This window comes from Montipora capricornis, chromosome 9, assembly GCF_036669925.1.
Source record: "Montipora capricornis isolate CH-2021 chromosome 9, ASM3666992v2, whole genome shotgun sequence".
NCBI lineage: Eukaryota > Metazoa > Cnidaria > Anthozoa > Scleractinia > Acroporidae > Montipora > Montipora capricornis.
In genome coordinates this window covers 39,960,426-39,970,425 of record NC_090891.1, presented here as the reverse complement: position 1 = coordinate 39,970,425, position 10,000 = coordinate 39,960,426, and the positions used below count along the sequence as shown (strand labels likewise).

The following is a 10,000-nucleotide window of genomic DNA, read 5'->3' as shown; positions in this document are numbered from 1 at the left end:
TGGAGAAAAGACCACAGAAGTTAGCGAAAATAAAATGCATTGTCTGCAAGTGAACAGCAATTCTGGTGGACGACCAAGGTCTGCGAGTGATGGTGACAGAACAAAAGAACTCTACTCTGCAAAGGCTGGTTGCAACTCTCAGAACCAGCTTGGTGCCAAAGCACATTCCAGGAATTCTAGCTTTATTAATGTTGGAGAAAATAGGAATGTTCTGTTTAAGATCAGTGTCCAGTCGCTGTCTTGTCTCAGTGTGACAACTAAAGCACAGCTGATGGAGAGAAGATTAAGAGAAGTTTCTTTCTGTCAGCAGGTTGGTCATGCTTCTGTCTCTTGTTTCATTTATAACCAGAAGTTCACATTCAATAACAAAGCAAGAGAGTTTGATCTGAACCTGTTAACCCATTGACTCCTGGCAGTGTGACTTATATACAGATTTTACTTTGTCAAACACCAGATGATATATTTTACTTGTCAAATGGGGACATCTTAGGGTGCCTGAGGACTGAATGGAATAATAACTTTCCAGATTTAAAAATTATTGATGTTTCATTGGTTGGAACTGTCTACACTGGTTCGACCCTCTTTAAGAAAACTCTGAAGCATATCGCATCCCAACCTCTGCTTTGAAGATTTTTCAAGATTCAAGATTTATTATTATTATGCACTATTTCAGAAAATAAATAATGGACATAACAATTAAAAGAAAGAAGGAAGTGTGGCCCAGTGGAGGCAGTGTGGCCCAGTGGTTAGGGCACTTGCCTTGAGATCCGGAGATCCCAGGTTCAAGACCTGCTCTGACCACTCGCTGAATTTGTTCCTGAGGGCATGTAGTTCCCGGTGTTGTGGTCTGTCTTTTGTGGTGTATCATGGTTGGGAGGGTAAATGCTCTGAGATATTAGCTACACCAAGCTACTCTAAAATCCGAGGGTAAAGAGAGATATATATGATATGATATGATATAGGTTTTAATAACTTCAAACAGCGTACTAGCATAGACAGAAAAGAGTAGTGGTCCTAGACATGATCCTTGAGGAACACCGAATGATAGGTGAGGAAAAAAGCCAACTCATGCACACTTGAAAGATTGAATCCTGTTACTGGAAGTTGAATTTCTTATCGTAAGATAATAGATTTAATGTCAATTCATAAATTTGTGATTAGACCTTCTATGTGTCCAGTAAAAACAGTTAGCAATGATATTTGAAAGGACTCAAGTTCTGCTGAGCCAGAAAAATCATTTTTAGCCCTCCAGCTCTGAAAACACTGTGCAGAGTTTTGGTAGAGCTGAAATAGAACCTGTGACCTTTTGCATGAAATCTTGCTATCCTATCAACTAACAGGGTTTGCACAAGAATTCCTGGGAAACTCCTGGATTTTCAGGACAATGGTTACCCAATTCCGTTTTTTGGCTTTCAGTTTGTTTGTGAGGTCTCCTAACCCCCCCTCCCCTCCCTTTGCATTGTTCCATACTTCCCTTGTGGTCAGGGATGTCAGTAGGGGCGGTTACCCGTGACACCTGTTATGGCTGAGCCCAGTCAATGTTACGGGTGATGGTTGCTGTAGATTAAATATTCATGAAGTAAAACAAACAGACCAATTTCAATATGTTAAAATTCAGTCCTAAACAAAAGGCATCATCTCGAGGCTCTGGGGAAAAAACTCATACAAATCCTTCTATTTATTCCCCAGAGCCTCGAGATGATGCGTTTTGTTTAGGACTGAATTTTAATAATTATATCGAAATTGGTCTATTGAAATTTATTTATAAACATTTACCTTCTAAAGAAAATATGATTTTAATTGCTGCCTTATGTTGTCTGTGTTCCTGAATCTAAGACGTGTTTTTGGTAAAAATCCAAACATTTTTTGTAAGAAACCTTTGGAGAACACCCCCGATCGATCCTTGTTGGATTCCGACGCCATTTTCATTATTAATGCACTGTACTTGATACAAATGGGATGCCACTGACCATTTTCATGGTTCTGTGATGCATGACCATTTCCACGTGTTAAAGTAAATATCTTTCTTGCACCTCGCAACATAAATGCGTTTTTCGATTGGAGGAGAACGTGTCACGTGTCATGTGTCAAACCTCACTAACTCCCTAGGGAAACAACGAATTGAACTTTCCACTCGCATGTGATTACGAGGTGCACCTTTGAAACAGTGGCATATTTTGTGTAAAAATCCGTGTATTGTTCTATTTTGAGTTGGGACAGGAAACTGTGAGTTTTGTTTCCCCATGACCCTCAATGTTCCCCTGGGCTTCGCCTCAGGGAACCTGTTTCCCTTGGGGCCAGTCATTAAGTGCTTATTATCCATTGTGAAGTTTTTCTTTTTGCCCTGTTTCATATTCATCACTTTTTGATTGAGAAAATATAAAATTTTGCTCCTCAGAGTGCAGGAAAATGCATTTCCAAGGGTCTAATTTTAAGAATTTTCTGGGGGAGCATGCTTCCAGGCCCCCCTAGGGACCTTCCTTTACATGGTCTTTGGCCATGTATTTACATGTTACAGGTGAAATATTGAGTGGTACACCTGCTTCAAAGCTTAATGACAGCCCTGGTGGTTATTTAAATTTCCTCTATTTCCTTGCATGCTTTCATCAAAACTCCTTGCCATCTAAGAAGGGTCATTGTTACAAGTTTATTTTGTTTTCTCTCAACAGGGAACAAAGTCACCAGACCATTTTGGTTTTATTTGTCATGATCCTAGGAGTGGACAGTACTTCTGCTATGTTTTCAAGGGCCAGTCTGAACAACTGGTTAGTTAATTCATCTGCACTTGCCTGTTTGGGGTATCGTACTTGCATTTTCAATAAGCTTTGCTTATGAAGTTAAACATCTGGATTGTGAAAGGCAGGACTTTCTCCATTTTGCCCACCTGAATGTGATTAAGATTTGGCTTGCAAACAGTTTGCTGTCTGAACCTGTCCTTATGTATTGCACATTCACCACTGCATGTGCAGATAATATACCGGTAGTGTGAAAATATCACATGGGCATGACTTGCAAGCCTTATTTCTGTTGGCCTGAAGTTGCGGATTTGTTGTAGTCAATTTCTGTTTAAGGTTCCTTCTGTAACTGCAAAAAGGCAACAGTGAAATATGACCAATGTGTAGAAAAATGTTTTTTAGGTGGATGATGTCATGCAGTCGTTAAGACAAGCTTTTAACAGTGCCTGGCAGGCTGCTGGACCGACAGCTGTATGTGATATGTGTCCACTTCATCACCTTCATCAACTGTGTGTCCAGCTTGATGGTAAGCTAAGGGCGACTGTAAATTAAAAAAAGTCTCTGCTTACGAGCCAGAAGGCTCATCAGGCCGGCGCTTATCTCCGGTTTCTGTAGCATGAAGCGACTAGGAGTATTTATGCTCCCCCCTGGATGGGATGCTAGTCCATTGCAGGGTTACCCCCAGCATTATGCCGGTACCCATTTATACACCTGGGTGGAGAGAGGCACCGTGAGAGTAAAGTGTCTTGCCCAAGAACACAACACAATGTCCCCAGCCAGGCCCCGAACCCAGACCACTCGATCCGGTGTCGAGCACACTAACCATGAGGCCACCGCGCCTCCCCTTCGCCCCTTTGGCGACTGTACCGAATTATAATTATTTTTAATCTTCGTAGACCATGAATATTACACATGCAGTAATCATCTAAAAATTTTTTGTTATGTGTAAATAAGTATATATATATATATATAAAATAAGTATTGGCATGATTTTTCTCGTGCAATTTTACCCTGGGTGGCAGAGGGATTTTTTAAGATGTCCAAGAGAGTACTACGCGAGTTGGAGGCAATGAGTTTCAGCGAGGGCTGTTAGAAAATAAAATACCTCTGGTGACACGAGCCTGGAGCCTCATTTCTATGCGGAAAGTCAGTTCAGATTTCTCGTCAAGCTAGTTTTGGCCTGGAATTCATAATTTTGGAACAATTTTAATGATACTTGATTTTAGCTTGTGTGAAGTCTGGTTTATTTGAGGAGAATTTGTTTTCTGAGGAGCAAAAATTTATTATGAACATGTTTTAAAACAGGATTTCAAATAGAAAGAGATCATTGCCTAAAGTGCAGCATAGAACACTTCAAAGTCTCCTTACCATGTTTTTGGTCACTACGTCCCATTGTTCTTGTTGGCGAGCTCAACTTTTTCTCACAAATTTCAAGTGAGTTTATTTCCCTGATGGCTGTCAAATGAGCGTGAGAGCTCTCTCTCATAGACAAATAGATACACACATTTAACTATGACTAGCGTAGGTTGTTGCCGTTATTCTCTGAATGTGGAGGCATTGAGACAGTACATGGATCACAATGTAATCTTATCATCATGCTGAAAAGCGCAGTTTCTCTTGAAGAGGCTTTTGTTTCTCAATACTTCTCAGGTCAAAATCACGCAACGCTTTTTTTCGCATTATAAGTTGAAACAGCTTTTTTGTTTTATCCTATCAGAAACTCTCTCAAACGTAATGTCCAATCGGCGAACAAGTTCAATTTTTGAACTAGTTTCCCGCTCGTACCACCAGAGGTATTTTTTTTCACTCCTTGGTCTTTGCTTTCAACATGCGAAGTGCTGACTTGGGCCTCAGAAAAAAATCCCTTTGGTACCCAGGGTAGTGCAATTTGGAAGGAATTCTTTTAGCACTTGTAAATATTTTCAGACTACAAATTGCCATCGCCCTACGGGCTTGAGCAGTTTTGTTGGTCTTTGAAATGACTTATTAGTGCTCATTTATTTCAAATTGTACTTGAAATCATGTGATTTCCTCCATAATAATATACATGGCAAAATCTCTCCATTCTGATGGCTAAGAGGAATGCAGTTTCCAGGTAACACTGCAGAAAAGAGGTAATTCAGTGCAAAAAGGTTAACAGACCAAGCATTCTGATTGGTCAATGATGAAAGAAAGTCTCCACTGGCCAATCAAATGCGAGCCCCGGATGCTTGATTGTATAGTATGAGTTTGTTTCACCTGATTATTATGATGATCTCTTCTTGAGAATTTTCCATGTGTATTATTAATAAACTAATCACATAATTTTTTCGTGAAGTTTGGAATAAACTTAAAATTTATTCCAAATTGCACTCAAATCATGTGATCATATACTTATACTAAAGTGTTCTCTGGTTATATTTTCAGACTGTGCCGTATGCGAAATGTTAAAATGTTATACTTCTTCTTCTTCTGTTGTGCTTCTTTCTTGAACAAGTTTTATCACTGTTTTAATTTGCAGGTTGTACAGTGAGGCAGCAATATGATATATTGCAGAAGCACAGAATCAATTTGACAGATGAAGAGATGAGTGAATTTACGGAAATGTTTAAGGTAAGTATGATTTTATGGTGCCATTAATTTTTATGGAAGTTTGGATTATGATGATAAGGACGACGAGGTTAAGGACAATGATGACAAGGGTGATGTAGATGTTGTGGTTCAAGTTTTTTCTTGGTGTAAAGTTTTTCAAACCAGTTAAACTTTGATTTTTGTTTACTCTTGGTAGTTCCTCAATCTTGCTCAGGTCTTTTCACCAAGTTTCGATATTCCCCTTATCATAATCTGAAACAAAGGAAATTATAAATAATAAGTTTTATCAAACTGCTTTTAAAAATTCCGAACTAGCAAAAAAAATTGAACCACATTGTTGATAAAGATGAAGATAGCGGAGGATGATGATGATGAGGTAGAGGAGAAGGCGGAATACGTACTGCGACGAGAGTCAAAAGGGTAGTGGTCATGACGACAATATGCCATTTTACAGTTGTTTGCTCTGCGACCTAGCCTATGAATGGCTGCGAGACTGCCGGTGACCTTGCATTGATACAGCCCCGACTGCTTTTATCATGCAAATTGTGTTGTTGTAATTCTAATTAGTCCGTATTAACATTACAAAAGCATGGAGGTTCACCGGCAGCCTCGCTTCCATTCGTAGGCCAGGTAACTTAGCTGCAACTGTAAAATGGTCTATTAGAACGACGATACAGGGGTTTCAGTAACTTTTGAAGTAGATGCTTGGGCTAATCAATGTAAGCGACGGTCACTCTCGTCTTTTACAAGGATTTGAGTGAAAACCAAGACAGAGTAGCCGGCAGTGAGAGGCAAATTTCTGACAAATGGACGGCGGCATACTGCCAGTGACCGGCTTCTCATGAAACCGGCCTGTGATGAAGAAAGGATGGGGATGATGACGATAAGCAACTTCAACATTTGCCAGCAAGCCTAAAAAATCCAGGCTTGAACACTTTGGCCAGTCAGTTCTGTCAAATGGAAAGTGTCTATAGACGCCTTCTTGTTTGTGACTGCCGGAGCTTTGCCTCTTGACTGTTCATGTGGCTCTTTTTGCCACGTCATATTCAAGGCAAAAAAAGGAAAGGAAAGGAAAGGAACTTTATTTAAGTGTCTAGTCTTCCTAGCGCAGAAGCACTAATTGGGGACACTGTAAATTGAAATTAACAATCAACGCAAATCAAGTCAAATTTTGGTTTTTGAGGAGAGGGGAAACCGGAGTACCCGGAGAAAACCTTTCCTAGGCCCCAGTAACCCTGCTGTTCACACACATGCCCAGTACTCCAACATAGTGAGATTCCTGGTACGTCACAATAGACATCACAACTTAGTGTCACAAAGTGTCCCGCTCTTTATGTCTCACAAAACTGTTACTATTTTTTGTGGGTTAGGGTTAGAGTACCTGACGTGTAGAAAAACCTCTCACAGCAGAGTAGGGAACCAACAAACTCATCCCGCGTGTGACACTGGGAATGAAACGCAGTCCACATTTGTGGGAAGCGAGTGCTCTCATCACTACACCATCCATGCTCAGTTGTCATGGAAACATTGTAACTTTAACTTTTTATTGTTAATTTTTGGACAAAGAATATTATTACTTTGGTCTTGACATGGCACTTGTACATTTGTATTTGAGACTGCAGGTTACATTTTCAGACTTTTGACACAACTATAACTGATTGGTTTTGTTTTAATGCAGGCTGAAAGTCCCTCCTCAGGCATGAGTGAAGAAAATGAAGTAATCATGGCCATATTGAGAGAGATTTATGAAAGACGGCAAAAGCAGCACACACACATTGGTCAGGTACATTGAGTTTTAAAGCTGTTGCCATCACAAGCGTCTGTGCTGCTCAGTGGTTAGGGCACTTGTGTTGACGTCTAGACATCCCATGTTCAACACATTGTTTGATCATTAGCTGAATTTTATTGCGGCTAAGTATGTTGTCCCTGGTTCAACCTCTTGGCTGCACTTGTAAATAGCCAACAGGTTTGCCTCCAGCCTGTGAGATTCTTAAAGTTGTTGTTGTCTGTTGAGTGTCGTTGTGTTGTGTGTTTGCCACTATAAAGAGGAGACAGCTTTGAACCCTCTGGCTTTTTGTACCATTTTGGTGCACATCTTATAAAATTGCCATTAATTTTTTCGTTTCACTACGCAGATATTTTGACGTCATCAAATCATAGATGATTAACGTACACATGTAAATTTAGTGTGCTTGCAGATTTTTTGCTGACTGTAAACAAAATAACGATGATTGCCAAAATTTTAGTGTGACTTGTTAATTCTGCTAAATTTTGGGGTCAAGGTGGGGTGGCTTAGTGGTTATCTATCGGGCCTCACACCACTGCGTGCCGCGTTTCAGTCGATCTCAACCTGACTTGAGGGTTTTTCTCCGGGTACTCTGGTTTTTCTCCCTCATCCAAATCGACTCACAGCTAATTACCATCTGGCTGTTGTGCTGTGCTCTGACATCAAACATGGCCTGTATAGCGGCTGCCAGAGGCTCCTTTGTATGCTTTCAGCCTGCTCTCATGACCTGTGCCCTTTGGCAATTCAGTCACCAAGACTGCGAAAAAAGGGTGATTAGCACAGCCAGTTATTATTATAATTATAATGTGTGTCCATATATTTTTGCTTGATTGTGTGATTGTGCTATTTTTAGGGAAACGCAAATCAAAAGAATAGAGAGGGACCTAATCTTCTTCAGAAGGCCAAAAAATCTTTGTCCAGCTCCTTTGGAAATTTCATGAGCAAAAGGGTGTGTAATATTATATGTACCTCATAGTTGTGAAAAGGGTGTAGTGAGGCAGCGGTAGTGATTGTGAACCATGCCTTTTACACTGTAACTCAGTGACCAGTGCTCAATTCCATGCTAAATCTGATTCTAAGGGTTCATTTCCTAGTGATGGGTTTGTTTCAAAGAAACGTTGGTGCTATGTTCATAGGAAGGATGAAATGAATGGCTTGAAACGTCAACCCTTATCTCTCTTATGGTGATTTGTTTACCTTGTTTCAACTTGTTTGATAAAACTGAATTTTTTGGCCCCTTGTGCTCTGGTTTATCTCCCCTAAAAAGAATAACTCTTAGCTAATGACATGTGACCTTAGAGAGTCATCACTGCCATTTTTGTATTTTTGCGCTTCAAGCACTAAGCACCAAACTTGGTTTTGGCTTCCATCAATGAAATTTCTGAGCATAGCCAGGAAGATTGACTCTGCCTCTGAACAGTGAAGCGCAGTTTTTTTTTTGGTTCACAGCTCGAATACTATTATGACATCTTCGTAGAGGTTCTTCAAAAAGATTCATACATATTCCATGGATTTCCATTGGTGCTTAGTTCGAATGTATGAATGTACGTTCAAGATTGATGGAAGCCAAAAGGCTGTTTGGCCATTGGCACTTGAAGATAAGATTCTGCGGAATTATGAAAATAGCATTACAGGAAGAAATTTAATGATTGTGCCCTGATCTTGTAGCTTTCTTTTGATTGTCTTTATCTGAATGTTTTTGGTTATGTTATTTTGGTTTTCACTTTATTTCAGGCAAAGCCTAGAACAATTGAGGAAGGATCTGGACTGGTAAGTCAGCATTGTTTCATTCTGGCCATTTTAGTGTTTTAGGTCATTCGAGAGAGTTTGAACATCTCTGCATATATCATTACTCCCTTAGTTTTAGGCTTGGGTAAATCTATATATTATTGAAAACTGATTTTGTTTCTAGGAGAAATGTGAACCAGGGAAATCATCACCAGGTCTCTTAAGGAAAAGAAGTGCTACCGTTGATACTGCAATACATTCATCACACACCCTACCCACGACACCACTCACAGAGTCGACGCATAAAGATGAAGAAATACTCACAAGCACACCACACAAAGATTTAAAACAAATCCCTCCCCTGCAGGCTGGGGAAGGCAGTCCATCTTATCTCAATAAGAGAAGCTCAGGTTCTACATCAAGTCCACCGGTGTCGCCGACAAAGACTCCTCAAGGTCATCACAGGAGACTTAGCAGACACAACTCTTATGGTTACAGACAGGTATGGGTTTAGTACACTGGTCTTATGAGAGGACACTAAATTCACTTCAGTTTAGATAGGAACACTGGCCTTCCATTGATGTCGCCTGAATTACATTTCAGGATTTGGTATCATGTGGGCTGATGTTGACTTTGGCTACCCCTGTTTTCCCAAAATGAGAGTTTTTGCAAGTCAAGCGTTCACACTTTTGACATGTGTCTAAGTTTGGTGTACAACTTAGGAAAAGTAACCTTTGCCACCTGCAACCGTGATACAACAAAGCCCTCAAAGATGCATTTGACATTCCTCAAAATTGTGCAAAGCCTAACAGAAGCGGTCTTATTCTCACCTTTGACTGTTCCTTTGCTGAAAGCATAAACCGGTTTTTACCTCATTGATGACGAAGTCTCATTGAGGTATAATGAGGGGGCTTCAAGTGCTTCACTGGATCAATGGGCTGATACATTTCTAGTTTCTTTTGAGCGACAGAATTGGTGTACGAATGTGCTCAAAACAGAAGCGTGAAGCGTATATGTCGCAGGTTCGAATGTACCCTTTGCTCTTTATACATCTTATTCCAAAATGACCGCCATTTTCATTTTCAAATTGGCCCTTATGGCCTCGGTCAAGGTTAAATAATTATTCTTTTGAATTTTATCTTTGAAAGCGAAGCTATAAGGGCCAATTTGCATGGAAACA

General features: G+C 40.1%; 1 protein-coding gene across 1 annotated transcript in view; it reads left to right on the top strand.

Moving 5' to 3' along the window:
- Window positions 1-10,000, top strand: part of LOC138015497 (TBC1 domain family member 1-like) — a 31,015-nt gene that overhangs the window by 5,381 nt on the left and 15,634 nt on the right. The window contains exons 2-9 of the mRNA XM_068862562.1: window positions 1-310; window positions 2,670-2,765; window positions 3,138-3,261; window positions 5,236-5,327; window positions 6,985-7,089; window positions 7,946-8,041; window positions 8,827-8,862; window positions 9,005-9,322. The exon at window positions 1-310 is cut by the window's left edge and continues 419 nt beyond it. Of these exons, the coding sequence (XP_068718663.1) occupies window positions 1-310; window positions 2,670-2,765; window positions 3,138-3,261; window positions 5,236-5,327; window positions 6,985-7,089; window positions 7,946-8,041; window positions 8,827-8,862; window positions 9,005-9,322 (1,177 nt within the window). The remainder of the gene's footprint in view (window positions 311-2,669; window positions 2,766-3,137; window positions 3,262-5,235; window positions 5,328-6,984; window positions 7,090-7,945; window positions 8,042-8,826; window positions 8,863-9,004; window positions 9,323-10,000) is intronic.